Genomic DNA, 20422 nt, shown 5'->3' with positions numbered 1-20422 from the left:
TGTAAAGAAGTTGCAATCCTTTTGAGTCATGCCCTTTAATCTTCAACCACCAGAGTGCCATTGCAGGACACAGTATGTATGTACATTGAAAGCCTCTTAGGCCAATTGGATTTGCTGCTGTAAGAAGGCATTCAATCGACGGGCACTTGTACCTGCGAACACCCAAAAGCCCACCTGAATGCAGCATTAATCTCTGAGAAGAGCTGAGAAAGGTTGTCCCAAGGTTGCCCCGATATGCAAGTCCGTAAATTGTCATCATTCAAAATCCATCAAGGGAGTTGACAGTTTATTCATAGATGCAGGCTACATGTGCTGTTCATGTTTTGCTTTAAAAAAGGAACCGCAACCCATGTCCAATCTCCAGCAGAGGCTCTCCTCTCCTCTACCTGTTTTCTGCATCGTTAATCATACGCCTCTCTGTCTGTTGAGTGCAGCTCGGGAGTATTTACACAAAAACAGTTTGGCCATATTTTGACATTGATATCGACGAAAGGGAATGGAAAATGGAAACTGGAATTCAGATTTGCTACGTGATAATAATGCAATTGGCAATTGGCAATCTCCATTGGCAGCTCCGTTTTCAATTTAGAATTTGCCAGGTCGCTGCGCTGGAAATATTAATTTGCTTTTGCAATTATATGGAAAATGTTTTCATGGCCTACAAACAAAACTGCAAACGGAATGATTAATTTTCTTTGCCCAAGCTGTTATCCCTTTTTGAGTGGAAGCGTGTAATGATGCTGCACAGGCAAAAACCCATCAGCAGCAGCATCATCATTATCATCATTATGAGCATCAAATGAGGTTGCCCCTTGCCACCCTTGCGGTCAGCCGCCTGCGGCTCAAGCTCTCTTCCACACAAATTGAATGTAAACAGCTCCTGTGCGTGCCCCCGGCACAAAAACACATCCACATATCGAGGCATACATGAATTTTCTAATTTTCGAGCTGCAGCAGCCAAACCCCACTCCCAGTCTTAAAGCCCGCTGCAGACCGCACTCATCTGGACTCCTCTGCGGCCAGGCCATGGCGTTCCGCATTGTGGCAGGCCCATTAATATGCTGCCACATTCCGAAAGAGCAGACAGACACTCACTCTCTCCACACACACACACACACACGCACACACAGATTGACAACTGTGCTAATTTCGTACTCAAATGTAATTTGAGCACAAATTACATTTCCCCACTCTCAACACTGAGATTGGATGGCGATGTGGAGTGGCTGCTGCTGCTGCTGCTGCTGCTGATTCTCATCTGGCGAGAGAAGGATTACAATTGTATTACCAATTCTAATTTGTTTCCCCTGTGTTCCAACTGTAGCCAATTATAATGCAGATGCCTGACGAATGAAGAGGGTCGAGTGACGAGTGACGAGTGACGGGGAGTGACGAGTGGGAAAGTCGTTGAACCCAAAAGTGCAACTCCTTCGAGAGTTTTCCCTTGCCAATTGCTAATTGCACATTGAACAAAGTTTAGGCAATTCTTCGACTACTTTCTCATGATAATGGGCTGATAAAATGGCCAACAAAAGGATGCCAAATATCTGAAACAACTATAAATAAATGGCTTTGGCTTTGGCTCTGACTCTGACTCTTTCCTGCAAATATATTCAATAATTTACTCTGACTCACTCGAGTGAAAGGCACACAAAATACATCCCCTGAAAATGGAATTATTTAGACTTTCATTGAAATTCCAAATCATGCAATATTTCTCTCTGCGATTTCTGGGAAATCCAGATTGTTGATTTTTCCTCCAGCTATTTCAATGGGGAGCAGCACACACACACAGACAGATACGTTGTCCTTTCCTTGAGCTGCGCTAATCCTTCGTTGAGGGAACTAGCAGAAAAGGGAGCAGCTACAGCTATAGCCATCGTAATCAGCTTACAAATGCAATAGAAGCAAAATGGCAAAATAGCTCAAATCTCTATCAAAAATGTGCAAAAAGAAATACACAAAATGTACACGTGCACGTGTCGTATACGTAACATGTGAGGCACTGCTGGATGTGCCCTGTACGTAAAATCAATTAGTTTCTACTGTGTATGCAATTTTTGTTTGCCACAGCCACAGAGCCTCTTCTAATCATTTAAATACGAATAAATCCACACCTTTGAATGAGCGCTGAGCTCCTTAGCCACTCCACACCCACTGACAGCCAGCAGCTAGCTCTGTGAGTAAGCAGTATCTTGTCGTCGTTGCCTTCCTTCCTTTCCCTTTCCCTTTCTGGTGGATTCATAAGATTTATGCGATTTCCGTGCGGCGGCATTTCTATGCAGCTGTCGCTGACAAACTGCAAGAGCAGTCCACGTGGGGCCGCAGTGGTGCGGTGCGGTGCGGTGCTCCCAGGTAAGATGTGATAGCAACAAATGAACATGCCCCATATGATGGAGCACTCGAATGGCACTGACGACACTTGAAATTGTTTTGCGTGCTGGATGGCTACAGCAGCAGACATTCGTCAAAAGAGGGAGAGGGAGAGGGAAAGGGAGAGGGCGAGCGATGCAGCGCGAGAGATACGACGGAAAGAACAACTTCTGAGGACATTCATCACGTCATTCGTGTCAAGCATCAGTGTCAGCGTTTAGAATGTGCTTACATCAAGTGCGGGTGTGCCCTCCACCTGCTGCTGCCTGCTTGCTTAAGTGCTTTTCATGCTGCGAATATTCCTTGGTTATGGCCTTGCCGTGCCAAAAATAAGATTAATTAGCCAAGGAGCCGGTTTAGACGTTCCAGCAGCTGCCAGCCAGAGCAAACACCTGAGATTTCCGTTTCCGCTGGTGGAAAATGTTTCACTGGGTTCTTTTTTGCCCAGCCCCAGCCTTGTGCCGCCTTTGTTTCTGCTGCTGCTTTCTGTTCGCTGTGCTTTCTGCTTTCTGCTTCTACTATTTCCGGTTACCTTGCCAATATCCGCTCGTGTAGCAACCTCCTCTGCCCGCTGCCTGCCCCTGGCCTAATTTATTTATGTTTGTCAAATTATCCCACATAAACGAATCAATAAGGTTTGCGAAAACTCAAGTCACGTTCAGCTTTGTGGCCTTTTCAATTTTGCCAATTTTCCAGCTGCAGCTGCTGCTGCTGCTGCTGCTGCTGCTGCTGCAAACTGAGTTATTGCGAAAAATTGCTGCAGCCCATAATGCTATTTGTCGCTCTGCTTTTGGCAGCATAAATCAATTAATTTCGTCTGTCACATAACAACGAAAAAGTTTTACATGTGGCCCCCGGTAACATCGAACCCAAGACGCTCCTTCGATATTTTTGTGTGTCCTGGCAGCCATTTGTTTTTGCCGTGTCACTTAATGAAGTCTCCACGCACACGCACTGTTCCAGCTGGATCCATGGGGGATTTGCTACTCTATTTATAAGGCAACTTGGGCTGGGGCGGAGCTACTTTTATTTTTGTTTCCGCCTTGACTCAAAGTCTGACAAAAGTTCTTACAAATCCTTTCGGGCAGGCAAAATTAATTTTACAACATTTTCCCCAACACCAACAGCAGCCGCCACGAGCCACGAGCCACGTTTTGTGCTCACCTCATGGCCTACTTTTTGAAGCTGTTAGCAGAGGGAGGAGGTACCATCCACAGAAACAATTACACAACAAATAGGAAAACATATTAAACAACAATTTGCGGAGCTCCTTTATGAATCACCCAACAACACACACACATAACTTGTGCCACATAAACAAGAATGTAGCCAAGTCGGTGGAAGACTTCTCGTCCTTCCAGTTTCTGTGTAAATTAAACTTTATGCTGTGGCCCTTCATTACAGATCGGTGGCCAAAAGCGATAAGTGAAATGGAATATTGGCGTTGCATCTTCGCCACGCCAAGGGATAAAGTTTCGCCTGAGATTTTGAGTTCATTTTGGAAGCCACTTGCAGGGCTGCTGCTGGCTGGTCAACGATTTATCAGGCAGGACTCAAAGTGGGCCTCAGAATGTGTACAAATTGATGTCAAAAAAGTGTAGCAAAAAAGTATGCAAGAATTTGAGTTGAATTGTGTTTTTGTGTGAAAGTTCTTTTGCTTTGGCAGTTATTTAATTGAATTTGTTACCGAAGGCGCTGTGGCTGGCTGTCCACACACACACACACACACACACACACACACACGCAGAGACCTCACTCAACCTATTGCCCCGGAAAAGTTCTGCTTTTCTCGTAATTTCTCGTTTAGATTTGCTGCTGTGTGGGGGATAAGGGCCCGAGAGTTGTTGGCTGCACTACTCTTGGCAATATTTCTCGAAAGTTTTTACGATTGTTTAATAAAGAACTAAGACGCACTTAATAAGCTTATGGACAGGGCGTGGCCAGCCAGCAGCACTAACAGTAAATGTAACCAGCAGCGGCAGCAGCGGCAGCGGCGGTAGTAAAAAAGCTTTGCCATCCACAAACAATTCAAATTAAATTGAAAGTCCGGCCATTCCATTCGACTTTAGCTTCTGCATTTTTGCCACTGACAGCAACAACAAGAAGCGCCGGCAACAAAATTGAGAACAAAATGAATGAAGGGAGAGAGAAAGAGACATCCACACAGGGACAAAAAGCTGTGCATTGTGATAGTGGAATTTGTTTTAAAATAATATTACATAGCTGCAGGCACTGCTCTCAGCAGGGAGGAGCTCTACAGCTGCTCTAGCAGCGGGCTGGAAGCTGCGCAAAAAGTTCAAAGAATGAAACGAAAGGGGAACCACACACACGCGGAAAGACACTGCCAAAAGAGGAGTTTTGAGTAGTTAGAGAAAGTATCAAAGAACACTAGCTGGAAAAACTGGCTGGCTCTGTGCAGCGTTAAAGTTGTCAAAATGCAAATTTATTATGACTCATCAGAGAGCAAGCAAGAGTAGAGTGAAATATTAAAGAATAAATCAAAGCAAAACATTCAAAATGAAATTGAATGAAGCTTTCGCTCTAATCAAAAACACACTTGTAGCCACACACACACACACAGGCATCTACAAATAATTGTTCACAAAATGCAATTCACTTAAGTCAGTCTCGAAAAGCCGCAAAGTTTGTTTAGTCGTGGCTAAAATCACTTAAAAGGATTTTGCTCGTTGAGCGAGAAAATAGCTTCAGTTGCAGTCTGCCAGCGTCTCTCTGGCATCAATTAAAATGGGATTTAATTTAGAATGCCTGCCGCCAGGTGATCATTATCCTTCGCAGCTGAGTGGAGCTACCCGTCTGCAGGGTGAAGTAAAATCAGCGAAAGCAAAGAAGAAATGCTCCGTCTGTGTGTGTGTGTGTGTGTGTGTGTGCGGGAAAATTTAATTGTGCGAGTAAAGGAAAGGGAAATGGAAATGGTTGGGAGCTTGAAGCCGTGGGAGGTTGCTGCTCCACGGCTCCACGGCATACCCCGCGTCGAGGCAAACGCTTTGATGAGTGCCAGCAAACAGAAGAGTGCATTTCCGTGCATAATTTTTGGCATTTAATCGGATTGCTGCACGACAGCAGGCAGCAGGCAAGAGGCAACAGGCAGGCAGCTTCCTTGTGCAAATATACACACAGACGTGGCCATAAGAATGTAGATTTAATGTGATTAAGTGACAGTATGTTGGTCGTTCGTTTGGTCTGCACGTGCTCCATCGACTATTTTGAACCAGAAACCACAGGAATTAATTGCTTAAAGTGAAACCAAAGCTGTGGCAGTGCCAATAGCCCAGTTCCGCTTTCACCACTCTCGCGCTTCCCTTTGCTACTGGCAACCCACCAGGCAACCAGCCAGCCAAATTCTGACCCAAGTGCGTGGGCGTGCGTTTAATGCCACTTTGATTTTCACACTACGAGTCTATCTAGCAGCCAGCCACTCTTATTCCCACTCCCACTCCCACTCCCTCCCCCCACACCCTTAATCGCTTCTCCACAACCACTTGGTGGCCCAACTGAAGCGAAAGGCAAGGGACTGCGGGCTGTGGACTGCGGGCTGTGGACTGTGGACTGTGGGCTGTGGGCTGTGGGCGGACTTAATTACGCACGTATGGCTGTTTAAATTGGGTTTTACTGGCGGTAGGGAAAATGTTAGTTTTATGTTAATTAACTATTGTTTATGTCAATTAAGTGAAGCGCAAGTATTACCGTATCGCTGCAGCTGAGGGGCGTGGCTAAATGGGCTACAAATTGTATTAACTTTTGGGGTAAGCAAATGGGAAATTAATATGGCCGCAAGAAGGTGGCAAGAGACAGCTTAATGGTGGGGGTAGAACTATTAAATAAAGTGAGAGGCAGATGTTAGAGAGCTTGAACTTATGACCCACAGCAGGATGCAGAAATTCCCCTTTGCCAACTGGTTTCTGGTGAGATTTGGCTGCTACGAAATGTGTCAAGTTGAGACACAGGATACAGGCAGAGAAAGAGAAAGAGAGAGAGAGAGAGAGAGAAAGAGTGAGCCCTGAACTAAGACACCCACGGTGACCCAGTACCTCCAAGAGGCTTATGTTCGCTTTTTGCCACACTTTTTCTTGCCAGAGGTTGCCACTGACAATGGTATATGGTTACAAATAGACGTAAACCGAAGCAGCTGCTGCCATGGCACACTGAGGGAAAGAAATGCCCTTTGTAAATGACACGAAATGGCTCAGGATTGACACAATTTCTGGGTGGGTGGTTCTATTCATAGCCGAAACAATCATTTTCACAGTGTAAAGTAACATACGTATAGGCACTGCCACGCCCTGCAGCGGCCCACAACTCATTTCACTTAAGCTCCGTTAAACATATTTAAAGTACGTGATGTTAAGTGTCTTCTGTGCATTTGGGCTCCACAGGAGAACCCAGCACTAGCGAGCCTCCACGCTGGGCTTGAGCTGTGCTTGTGCGGCGGGGGGTCTTTACACTTTTTGCATAAGCAAATTTTAATATGTTTAACTCGTTTTAGTTGGGTGGATGGGAGAGACTGTGGAGATAGAGAGAGAGAGCGAGAGAGCGAGAGATTGAAGAGCGGGCGGAGTGCCAGGGGGATTGGCAGGAACTTCTGGCGTTAATTTTTAACCAGCTTCGCTCGGGCATCATTTGAGAGCCGAGAGAGCTTGCCAGAGTACATAAATGTCAACCGAGGAGCGCTCATCCATCAATGAGCTTTGAAAAATTAACACTGCGGAGTGCCACTGCCAAAGAAAGGCAGCATGGCAGACAGGCAGACAGGCAGAGAGGAGGATGGAGCACGAGGCTTGTGGCCTGTCGCTTTAAATTATGCAAAACGTTACCGTACGATTCCCCGGCTCTGGGCCACGGTCTGCGCTCTGGCTTGCCAAAGGTATGCCTGAATGATGAATTATATTGGCCAAAGAGTTAACGCTGTTCGGTAAAAAAAAAAAAGAAAGAGAGATACACAAAAAGAGAGGGCGTGATGGAAAGAGTGTGGAGAGTGAGTAAGTCTGGTTGGGAATTGTGGTTTGTTTTGTGCAAACGATTCTGGCAGTTTTCATAGATTAAATTTGATTAGGCCGCATTACCCACAGCCGTAGCGAGCCATCCGCTACGTGATCAACTTATGGCCAGGCAGCCCAGCCATCGTAAAAAGGGTCGTAAAGTCATGACACTGTGGGGACCACCACTAAATGGATTATCGTTTTAATAATTTACAACAAATTTAGTGGAGAGGAAATTAACATTTTGTGGGCTGTGCACTGTGGGATTCGATTTCGGGTTATTACGATGTTTAAAAATGCACAAGAAGTTGCGAAGCGGAACTAACGGAACTAAATTGAACGTTTCTATGATTCTGGGAGAGCCGCGTGGATCGTGAGAGCGAGCGCTAACAGCGCACTGTAAACGTGAACAGGCTGTTAACATGGGCTGTTGACAGCTCTACTGCTCAGTTACAGCGACTGCCTTAAACATTTACTGCTTTCAGCTCATTTAACAACTTGCCAAAGAGATTACACGGGAAAGCCACTTCTACATCGATTGATTTTAAACCCAGCAGACACATTTAATTGACAGTTAACTTCGGTTTATTGTTCTTCAATTACGAAAATACCTCAGTCGACTCAATTAGCAGCTTCTTTGGCGGATTCTATTACTCTACTTCCACTTGAAATCTTTTTCACCCATTTGGTTTGCTTTTTCCCCTGTTTTTCTGCTAACCCCACAAACACACACTCTCTTGCTGGCTTTCATTCATTCATTTACCAACTATTCTGCACATGGCACAGAGAACACATCACCCCCACTTCTCCACACTCGTACACCCGGCCATGCATCACTGTGAACCTAACCCCCACCAGAGCCTGAACACCACACCACCACCAGTAACGTACCTGCAACCAACCAAACACCCAAACCCCCCTCCCTCCAGCTTGCTAATACTTTTATACGTATTTCTCTCTCTTTACTTCTAGTTGTGCTTTTGTATTTGCCAATTTTAATGAGTGTAGAAAGCAAATCCAAAAACCAAACAAAACGAAAACATAAACATAAAAAACAAAATACAGAAACATTAGCAAGAATAACACCTACAACAACACATTATAAAGAATTTTGTACAACAAAAACAAAAACATAATCAAAAAGAAAACTTGCAAACAAAAACTCACTTCCAACAATAACAAAAATAACAGCACGTTTACACAATGTGACAATAACATAGAGAGAGAGCAAAGAGAGTGAGAGAGCACTGAGAGTGAGAGCAAGAGAGCGCACAAAGAGGAATCAAATTGCACCGTTTTAGAATGAGAAAAAGTAACTGAAAAAGCAACAACAACAACAGCAACAACAAGAGCACCAGCAACAGCAACAGTGATAGAAAAACGCACAAGCAAACAAATAAAATGCAAATCAAAAGATTAACAAATATAAATACCATTTAATACAGATAAATACCAGCAGCAGCATTTTTCCCCTCGTCTACTCCTTTGCTTGCCAAATGAATGCCTTTGCACCACTACCAATACACTCTCGGTGTCTCCCGTCGCCTTAGTGTGTCTGTGTAACCTCCCAGCATCTACCCCCGCCCTAGCCACGTATGTGTCCCGCTCCCGCATCCGCCAACAAAATCCACGATCCACGGTGTCCACAAAATCCACAATCCATGGTCTCCGTGTGCGTGTGTGTGTGTGTGTAGCACCCAAGTAGAGACCTAGAGCACGCACCCCACCAAAAATTAATAATACACCAAACCAAAACCAAAGCAAAATCAAAACCAAACCAATTAGCACCATCACAACCACGGTTAAGAAGCAGCAGCAACAAGAAGAAGAAGCAGAACAAGCAGTGCAGCAGCCTGAAGGCAGGTCAGTGTCGTCGCTTCGTGTCAAGGGGGGGGGTGCACGAAAGTAGAAAAAACCCCGAAACCGAAACCGAACCACCACCACCCACTTCCTGGTCCCGAACTGCTCTTCCTCTGATATCTGACAACGGATATCTGATACCACCAAACCAAACCACATACCAGCACCACAATTGCACATTACTACCATAGATACCCCAGGCAGTACTACTACCGCATGGAGCGCGGCGGCACCAGCGGTGGTCAGCAGCAACATCAGCACTCCTCGCAGCAGCAACAGCAGCAGCAGTCGCACCACCAATCGCACCACCAGCGCCACCAGCATGTGGTCGCCGTGCACAGTTATGATCCATATTTGACGGCGGGTGGGGCGGACGAGGAGCATACCTCGGGCACATCGTCTTTTGACAATCCCGCCACGAAGAAGAAACCGCCCAAGCTGAAGCCCATCCATCGATCCCTCTCGATGGCCATCGACAATTATGCGCCCGCTACGTCCTCCGTCTCAATGGGGGATCTTGGTCTGGACATGGATCTTGATCTTGAGTTGGATATGGATGGGCATGGGATACTTATCGGTGATCAGCCGCTGATCCATCGCTCCGCCTCGCCGCTGCCCCTGTCCAGGTCGGCTGTCGCCCTACATCCCTCACCGCAGACCCTAGCCCTCCCAGCACAACAGCAACATCTACCCCATCCAGCCCCCGGTATCCAGCAGCAGCAGCAGCAGCGCGCTGGCAGTGGTGCCGTTTCCCCAGCTCTCTCTGCCCGCCAACAACACCATCACCACCTCCTCCAACAACAACAACAGCTACACCATCAGCATCAACAACAACAACAGAAACATCAACAACAACAACAACAACAACAAGTACACCACCAGCAACAACAACAACAACAACAGATGCATCTGCACACTTTTCAGCATTTGGCCGCACAGGCAGCTGCTGCGCGGCATCCGCAATCGCACCACCAGCAATCGCACCGCCAACATCCCCATACGCATCCGCATCCGCATTCGCATCCGCTTCCGGCTAGCTCACCCACCTCCCACGCGGTGAGCCCAGTGCTCGGCCAGCAGCAGCAGCAGCAGCATCAGCAGCAGCAGCATCGCCAGCAGCCGGACATTTATTTGGTCAGCAGCAGCAGCCTGGGCGATGGTGCGGGCTTGGGTGTGGGTGCGGGAATGGGCCTGGGCATGGGTATGGGCATGGGCATGGGCATGGGCCGCTCGCCGTTGGGCGGGAGCACATCCCCCATACAGTTTATCGATGTGGATGATGTGCCCAACCCGACGGTTGCCGCCGCCGCCGCCGCCCACCGCCCCACGATGCACACCCATCCGCTGAAGAAGAACATGTTCCGGCGCTCCGACACTATTGACGTCCATCCGTCTACCAATTTTCAGATGAAGAAAACCCACTCCTTCCACGCCCAACAGGATCCCGCCGCCCTGGATCAGATACAGTTGGCCGTGTCCGCCGGCTCGGCAGCCTCCAGCCGTCGCACCAGCTCCGTGCGGGGCAACTTCCTGATGCCGGGTCCGCCCGGCGGTGCGGGCGCTGGCAAGGAAATCTCGCGCTCTCCCTCGCCCAGCAGGCGTGGCTGCCGCTCGCATCGCTCGTTCAATGATCCGGGCCGCAGGCCCAGCACGAAGCCCGAGTCCGTGGTGGAGTCACAGATCCGGCATCCCTCGCTGAACGATGACCTCATGGAGCCGATGGACGGACGCAATCTCTTTCCCCCCACCAATCTGTCGCTGGAGAACGAACTCTTCGTGGAGTCGCGTTCGCGCAGCAACAGCCACACGAAGATGGAGGAGCTGGGCCTCGCCCAACTGACTGCCGCCGCTGTGGCCGTGCAGCGACTGCGCAAGGCCTCCGGATCCTTTGAGGATGCGGCAGGCAGCGCCGCCACCCATCCGCCGCCCTCTGCCTCGAACAGCGTGAAGCAGAAACGCGAGCCGCATCCCCACTCCCGCCAGCAGAGCACCCACAGCCTTGAGCTGGACGGACGACCCTCCACATCCGCAGCAGCGGCGGCAGCAGCAGCAGCAGCGGCAGCGGCAGCGGGCGGAGGCCATCCCCACCAGCATCCCCTGCAGCTGCACAGCGCTGCGGCGGCGGCCAGTGCGGCCTTCCACTTCAAGCGAGGGGCACAGCATGGACGCTCGCTCTACCTCTCGCCCAGCAATCTGGAGGAGCTGACGGTGCACCGGCCGGGCGTGCTGGCTGCGGCTGCCGCCTTCCAGGGCACCAACGCCAGTGCGAGCGTGAAGCAGGCAAAGGCGCTGCACAGTGCCAGCATGCGGCTGAGGAGCTATCGGGAGACGCTGAGTGCGTCGAAGAAGTCAAAGAGCTTCATTGGGGATGCGGGCGTGATGCCGGGCGCATCCCAGGCGGACGATGACTTTGAGCTGAGCTCACCCCACCGACGCAACAGTCGTCCGCTGTCGACGGCCGTGCCCGGCACGAGCGTGAATCTGGACGAGATCAAGCGCAGCCCCCGTCCCATTTCGATATCTGCGTCAGCGGCGGCGGCCGCCTTCATCGACGAGAAGCGGCCGAGCTTCGAGCGGAAGTCCTCGCTGAGCTTCGATCAGCACGAGCTGGCGGATGCCGCCTTCGCCGCTCAGGTGCTGCGCCCGTTTCATCACAAGCTGGCCGCCGGGCGGAAAGGCTCTGTGGGCGGGGGCTCGCACAAGCTGAAGAAGAAGTCGCTGAGCGACGAGACGGACGAGGACGAGGAGGCGGATCGCAAGCGCAAGCGAATCGTCTGCATTGTCCTGGCCACCGTGCTCCTGTGCCTTGTATGCGCCAGCGTATTCGTTGTCGTCGTCACGCTCACCTCCGGCACCAGCCAGTCCGGCAAGAAGGCGCACTCCTTCAGCAGAGACACCCCAGTCCACTACACTGGCATGCGGCCATCATGAACTCCAGGAGTGACGAGGAGGAGGAGAATGATGCTTACCCCACGGCTGGCCTGCGACTCGATTTCGTTTTCACTTCCGCTTCGATTTTGTGTTTCTGCATCGTCCCTCCTGCGTTGGGTTCCTGTTTGCAAATTGGGTTTCCTCTGTGTCTCCGGCTTGGACACTGATTCCCCTACAGCCGGATTGGGCCACGGGCAGGAGCAACAGCAGCTGCAACAATCGATTGCGCCTGTAAGTAGGCAATGCCTTTTGTCTAAGGGACTTCTAGCCCCAACCCCCACGATGACAGTGCCTAAGCTCGCGTTCTGTGTGTGTGTGTGTGTGTGTGAAAATAACGGTGATAAATATTTGTAAGCAGTGCAAGAAAACGGTCGCGAGTGAAGGCTTCTTCAAGCTTTAAGTGTAAATAACACGAATACATACATAAATGTACAGAAATGTACGTAAAATGTATGTATGTATGTACCGAGTGCATTGTCATCCCCACACCCCCAACAGCCAGCCCCGAAACAGCCACATCATGCAAATCATTGAACGAGGTCAGGCTATTGCTTTTGGTCCATTGTCAGACACAGCCACACAGCCACACAGCCTCGGTGACTTTCCAACACTGTTACACAGAGTTAGCCACAAAAGACGGCGTGTGGGGGGCTGTGGCCATATGTTCTTATAGACCATAAAGTTGTGTAAATACAAATATGGCCAGGACGACGGCAAGCCAGCAATGCTGGGGATGCCAAACAAAACACAAGTAATTCTCAAATATTGAGCTGGCAAAAGCTCAGCAAAATCCTTCGAGCATTACATAACAGAGACTAACGGACTAACTGGCTAACTCCCACACAGACAGCAGGCAAAGAGGCAAAGAGGCACTGGCTGCGGCTCGAGACACGCAAACGCACACGGGGCATAAAAAGTGATGCCTGTACTTACTTTGCCTTGACTTTAATGACTCTCTGAATGCAGCAGAAGCCGCAGAAGCCAGGAGGGATGCCGCCACAGCAGCAGCAGCAGCAGCAGCAACGGCAGACAAAGCCAAACTAATCAGCACGTGTGTGTGTGTGCGTGTGGCACAAACAACGGTAAACTGGCTCCACAAGGGGGGGGAGGAGCGAGAGACAGCAGCAGCAGGAGACCCTTTCCCTCCTGCCCACTTTTTATGCTCACGCTTAATAGTTTTTCCTTTTGCTTTGTGTGTGTGCCGTGTGTGCGTGTGGGTTTTGCAGCATCATTACGGCACGGTACAGTGGGTTTCCTTTTTATTATCATACATATAAATATGGCGCGGTACACGTCTGTGTCCGTGCAACAGCTCGTGCCGCCGCGACCCTAGTACATGCCACACCACAGCCTTAATTTTACGTTGACGACATGGAAACTAGGTTATATTTTTCATGAGTGAGTGGGTGAAAGTGGCACTGGCGGTGGCAACGAACGAATGGACTGCTGCAACAACAACAACAACGTAAACTAACAGCAATTGTTGTTTATTATGAAAAGCGAGAAAAAGTCGAAGAGCGAAAGGCGAAAGGCAAACCCATCCATGCCCCATGACAGTGCTGACGGCCCGCGCGGAGTTCAGTTCAGGCTGCAATGGCCTTGGCGACAGGCAACAGCCAACAGCCATCAGCCTTCTGTTGCTAAAGTACCCCAAATGACACACCCAGCCAAAAAGTTGGCTGCCAAATTCCCACACCAAATAGGCAAGCAAATTGGGCAGTTCCGTGCCAGCGGGAGCCTGCTTTAGACCAACTAAAAAGTGAGCAAAGCAAGTTCATTTTTAAGGGGAAAGTTCTGGCAGTTCTGCCCAACAAATTAACTCCTTCGCAACGCATTCCTCTCTTCTGTTTGTTGTTCTGTTCTGTTGTACATCAATAACTTTCCCTTTCCACTGTTATTATTATTATTACAATTATTGTTTGAATGAAACCTTTCTGTTCTGAGACCTAGCAAAAAGGATAACAAATTGCAAGCCATTCGGCTGAGAGTGAAAGCCAGAAAAGTGCATCAATAAATTCAATTTGAGGGGCACAATGGCAGCGAGCAGCGATTCCCAGTCCCTGGCAACTAATTAGTGGCCGCTCTTCATCCGTCATGGCTGCACATCCAGGCCCAGGTGGGGGGGGGAGCAGCAGCCCACCAGCAACAGGCTACGGCAGGAGGCAGATTGGCGTGATAGTTAGAGGCCAGGGAATGTGGCAAGTGCCAAGGGAGTTGGGAGGAAGGGTAAGAGCTGAGGGCTGTGCTTTCAACACCACATTTATAATTAAACAACATGAAAGACAAAGAGCCACAGAATGATGGAGCGAGACAGAGTCAGGCACAAGGCACAGGGCACAAGCCACACAATGATTGAGCGAGACAGAGGCTGAGCCACGAGCCAGGAGCCACGAGCCAAGAATAGAAGGAGCAGGCAACAGATTGTGGGCTGGGGGGAGTGGTGCGGCTTGGGTGTGTGGCACACAAAGTTTCCTCGGCAGCATTTATGAGCCCCAGCGTAATGGCTGTTAACAATTTAACTTGTTTACCTGTGGGAAAGTTATATGTTAATTGGTCTCTCACACAGTGAGCCGCAACAACCGCCCTAGCAGCACGTGGACACGAACAGGATACGGACACGACACGGACACGTTACGGACACGCGAGTGTGTAGGCCGAAAACGCACAGGGTGTCGAATGGGAGTCATTTTGTAGCAGAAGTTAAGGGGCAGAATGTTAGTTTGTGGAGTGGAAAATAAAGTTAAGGAATTGCACAAAAATATTTACCCGATTCTTGCAGTTTATAGATAAACCCCTTCCTAAGATATTCCCCAGTTAAAGGAGGATGATCCCGGAGTAAGCATACAAAATGCGTTTTACTATGTCCAGCTACTCACTGCAAGCAATCTGGAGAGCGAGACGAGGCAAGGGGCAGTGTGCCTGAGTAGCTGCCACAGCAACAGCAACAACAGCAACAAAAGCAGCCGCAAACAGCACTTGGCCAAGTGAATAATGGCAGCCATCATCACCTGGGCCAGGACCCAAACAGCCTGCCATCTCTCTCTCTCTCTCGCTCTGCAAGTCTGCACTCTCCGCCCATTCTGCACTGCCTGCCTGGGCATTAACACGTTGCGATTACGCCTCATAGCCTATGCAAAGGCACGAGCCATGGGACCGAGCATGGACCAAGGGGGATTCATGCCTGGACAGAGTTTAGCCATGGCTGCTGGTGCCCCCACGCCACACACACACACATACGCTCTTCTCTCTGTGTGTGTGTGTTTGCGGCCTTTGCTCCATTTACTCATATGAGTTTGATGACGACAGCAGCAGCAACAGCGAGTCTTGTGTGGCTGCAGCAGTTTGTTGCATCACTTTAAAGTCTGTCCCTGCCCCACTGTGTGCCACTGCCACTCTGCTGAGCCTTAAAATGTTATTACTAATTTTTGCAATTAAATGAAAAGCGTAAAATGTTAAATTACTTAAATGTTTGCACTGTCCTTGCCGCCATCTTTGTGTGTGTGTGTAAGTGTATTTGTGTTGGTTTTCGTTTGGGCACCCATTTGGGGCAAGTATTTTTTAATTAAATTTCTGGGCGCGAGCTCATTTTGCAGAGAGTATGCGAGGCATGGCAACAAAATGCAGCAAAAAGTATTAGCAATGCAGCAACTGGCGGGGGAGTGGGCACAGGGCACAGGGAACGGGGAAATCAATCAACTAACAATTGTCGAAATATGCCAAAATATATTTCATACCTTATCGGACAGGCAAACACAATCACACAACTGGACTGTGAGCTGTGAGCTGTGACCTGTGTGTGGCTGTTGCCTTGTGATTGATTGGCAAACAACTTTTTGACACTTTACACAGCACCAACAAGGAGGGGGGAAACAACACAGCGCTCATCCCTGCAAGCCACCTGCCCCTCTGCCAAACTCCCAATTTGTTCAGCGTTAATTAAAACTGCTGTAAAATGCACAAAAGCGTTGAGCAAACAACAACCGCGGACGCAGAAGGGAACGTGTCAGCAGTGGGGCGTTTGCAAACACAAAGGGGTGTGTGCGGGGGTGTGTGTGTGTGGAGAGATACATGCTCGAACAATACGTACATTTATCGTGTCATATCGGAGCAACAAAATAAAAAGCGGGAACGGAAACGGAAACGGCAATCGTAGCCGTAAAACCGTAACTGAAACTGAAACAGAAACAGAAACAGAAACAAAGCGGGGAAAGTGGGTTGGGGGAAAATGCAACACGGTTAAGGAAACAAGAACACACGAGTACAAAATAATGTTGGACTGTGCTTAAAGTAAATAGTCTGGATTGATGAAAGTTTATATTCAAGAATTCATCAACAGGCATTTACTTCAACTGCAGTTTAAACGAAAAGCAACTGGGATAAATAACGCAGACGTGCAGTGAATCCTTCGATTTATAACTTGTTCCATTAGCATTCGAAATATCTATATGCATTTCTGAAGACACTTGTTTATGCCCCCCACTGATGCTATTCACTCTCCTCTTTCTTGCCTTCCTACTGACAGTCCGACAGGAGAACGAGCGAAGCATCAGGGAGAACATGGAGCGCACGCGAATGATGAAGAATCGCACGGAGCTGAACATGGCGCGACAACATCTGATGGAAATGCATATGCACGTTCCATAACAGCAGCCAAGGAGCAACAGGAGCATCCCCAGCAGCACCCAATCATCGGCAGGAAGGAAGTAAGGGCCACGATACCACGACCAAGACAAGGCAACAAGTTTGTGACAAGGCCAAAAAGGGGGAAGTACCAAGCGCTCTTCCTTCCGCTGCAGCTCTCTGCTCCTTCGCTATCTTCCATTGACCCTCCCTCCACACAAATGTTATGCGCACAAAGGTAAAAATAATAACAATAAAAACAAACGAATCAAAGGAATAGAAATGCAACAGAAGGGCGTGCTCCCCGACCTGCCACTTGTTTTTGTATCTCAAATGTGCGAATTGGAAGCGCGATTTAAACCAAAAATAAATGTTAAAGCGTAAAGTAAAACCAAAAGTGATCCAGTCTAGTCAATAGTCAAAAACAAATGTTGTTAATAGAGTTTGCTGATCGCTATTTAAGTGCAGTCCGAACTGGTTGGAAAGCTAAACAAAATAATTTCAAACTTGAATATTTTGATTGGTTTTTTAATTAACTATTCCCAGAGCCAACCAGAAGGGATTGTTGTTCTGTTTGTAATTGTTGTGCCGGATCTGTCGACGCCAAATCTCTCTGCGAGCAAAGGTTTCGATTTCGATTGGTTTCCAAATGCTTTTTATTTTTCTTTTGGCTTAGCTTTTACCCATTTGGTTATTTGGCGTCGATGGAGGACTAAAAGTTGGTCAGTAGTTATGTGTGTATCGAAACTAAGTTGTTAACTGAATAAAAAGTAATCCTAAGTAAATGTTAAAGAACGTAAAAGCAAAGAAAAAAGTAAATGCAGCTGAAAACGGAACTAGGAACAGGCAAAACAGAGGCAAACAGAGCGAAACATTTCGTATAAAGTAACAATAATAATACTATGAAGCATAACTGAAGCAAAAGAACAGAGAGATTAAACGCGCAATGAATCGTTGTATAGCCGTAAATAAACACTAAAGCTAAAACTAAAACTAAATACAAATAATTAGCAGATGAGTAAATAAATGTTAGGAAATGTAGCGGATCGATGTGAAAAAAGAACAAAAAACTGTTACTTAAGTGCAAAACGAGCTTGTTGTCGAATTAATTTTAAAAATGTTTATTACATTAAGTGACAAAAACTAAGCGTAAAGGTTTAAATGTGTTTTTTTAGGTGTTCAACTGTTGCAAACTAATTTTGTGGCCCCAGGGGCGGCAGAAGCATTTCAGATCGCTGTGTATCATACGAGTATATAAATACATACATTAACTACATATACATATACATATATGTATATTACTATATTTAATTTCATGTTTTCCTATGCTAACTCAGTTGCAGGTTTAGCTTGAAGCATAATCATATCGGTTTCAGCATTGGCGGCTTGGCAAAGATTGTGAATTTGCATCCAGCCCCCGAACCTATGCTCCCCTCTTCACTACCATCTCCTCTTGAGTGTTTTTCCAAGCGGCAAACACTTGCCAAACGATTTTGTGTCCGGGCACAGTCAATTAATTGGAATTAAACAGCTGCAGACAACACTGACTGGCTGTCTCGTCCCTGGGCTTTACATGCATATGTACATAAAACATACATAAATACATACATACGAGTATATACGAGTAGAAACTGGAGTTTCAGTGTGGGGTTGGGGCAGAGGTTTGTTGAAGACAAAGCTTTAAATTAGCTCAATAAATTGCAGAAGTAAACATTGAAATTGCATTAAACCGGATCCGGCGTTGAGTGCATTACGCGACGGACGAAAGACAGAAAAACACAAGCACGGAGACACAGATACAGCTACAGCTTAACAGATTTCGAGAATTTGCATTTCGGCCAAGGAATCAATTTCACATTTGACCAGAGAACAAATATGGCCAAGACACAAACACACACACACACACACACACACACACTGACACAACATAATCTATAGATAAACGAGAAAAAGTACGGTACTTAGCCAAGGCATTTAGGGGGGCATCAAACGAATGGGTTGGGGAAATGTATCAGCTGGCAGAGAGAGAGAGAGAGAGAGAGAGAGATGTGTACATACATCGTAAGTACTTACTTGGGGGTTTGGCAGACAACAAATAAAAACACTAATTTAACCGATGCAACAAACAAAACAAACAAAAAAATTAATAAACTAACGTAAATTGTCTGTAATTGTGCGTAGATGCGTAAGTGTGTAAATTGTAAGCTGAATTATTATACAATAAAAATACAAAAATAATAATGAAAACCAAAACTACGTTCAGCCGAAGCGAAGCCACTGAGCGGCACGGCAACACTGGAAAAATACTCGTAACATTTGTAAGCCAGAAATAAACAGTAATAAACAGACAAAACAGAATAACGGTAAACAGTAAACACAGTTTAAGCGCAAACTGCAAAAACAGAATATTAAGTATTAAATGTACCACAATCAAAATTGTTTCCCCCGAAAAATCAAACTTTTTAGCCTTTGAACGTGAGACTTTGGTGCCCAAAAATCAATTTTGAGCAATTATTTACAATGAAAATACGAAAGAAAACTCATACACACAGACACACACTAATGTAAATAGCAAAGCGGCAAACGGTGGCAAAAACAATAAATACAACAAAATGGGCTTGCTGCAAACCGCATAAATAAATATTAAATTAATTAACAACGGAAATCAAAAGATACCGAGAAAAACACACACACAAACAACACACACACACACACACACGCGCAGAAAAAAAGGAAAAACTGATGAAACTTCAAAACCTGATGCACAGGCATCAACTTTAACTGTTAATTGTTGCTCGAAATAAACGTAAACGTAAAAACAAATACAATACATAAATAATTATAAACGAACAAGAAATTAACACACAAATAACAAAAAAAGTAAATTTGAGCGCATTCAGCGTTTTATTCATCAAAGCAGAAAATGTTGAATCAAAAAAATCGAATTGTGTCACATGTGTAGTATAAATCTCAGAATGTATTTGTAACTGGAAGAGTATTGAAATGCGCAACAAGAATTCAAAAATCAAATGAAAATAAACTGAATTTACAAATGGATGAAATTGCTTTGCATTCAGCGTTGATTTATTTCCTTCTTGGGCGGGTGCTCGCTAAAATGGTAACGAGGATATAAGTAATTGCTCTATTACATTTAACATTTTGAAAACTGTAATAGGCTAACAGTGGAAGCTGCTGTTAAAGAACATAAATGAACAGCGCCACCTCGTGATGAAGTGCAGAGACAGATAATAGAAGGTTCATAAGTAGATGTCGACACTGCAATATGTAAACCAATTTCATACCAGTCAGCTCTCGTCAGCAGAGTGGCTTATGAAATGTAGTGCCTTGTACAGGGTTTGTGAAACATTGTAGGCATGGGGAAGAGAATGCACTGAGGTAATTTAAGTCATTTAATATACATTAAATTATCTTTTCATACAATATTTTTCAAATACACATAATGCTTCGAAATGGGTGCATTCGACAAGAGTACTGACAAGTACTGAAGGACAATAAAATACTAATATGAGCTCAACAAGGTTATAGTAAAAGTGGAGGACTCAATGCCACCAGTGCTGAAGATCAGGAATAGAAAATAGAGGGCGCCACAAAGTTATAAAAAACGGATACAAATTTTCGAT

General features: G+C 46.8%; 1 protein-coding gene across 3 annotated transcripts in view; it reads left to right on the top strand.

Annotated features, from left to right (window-relative positions):
• The window catches only part of LOC117591031, a 60559-nt gene extending 40917 nt beyond the window's left edge, over positions 1 to 19642 (top strand). Inside the window, exons 2-3 of one of the 3 annotated variants that reach the window (XR_004574345.1) lie at positions 10638 to 12392; positions 16684 to 19642. Coding sequence is in view for 1 of the 3 variants with exons in the window: in XM_034284132.1 (XP_034140023.1) it covers positions 16684 to 16805 (122 nt within the window). In the remaining 2 variants the exon portion in view is untranslated. Of the gene's footprint in view, positions 1 to 8342; positions 12393 to 16683 lie in introns of all 3 variants that reach the window. The other 2 variants (XR_004574344.1, XM_034284132.1) reach the window with 2 other exon arrangements.
• Positions 19643 to 20422: the final 780 nt, after the last annotated feature.

Source organism: Drosophila guanche, unplaced genomic scaffold, assembly GCF_900245975.1.
Source record: "Drosophila guanche unplaced genomic scaffold, DGUA_6, whole genome shotgun sequence".
Lineage (NCBI taxonomy): Eukaryota > Metazoa > Arthropoda > Insecta > Diptera > Drosophilidae > Drosophila > Drosophila guanche.
The sequence above is the reverse complement of the archived record's forward strand: the minus strand, read 5'-3'. Positions and strand labels throughout refer to the sequence as shown.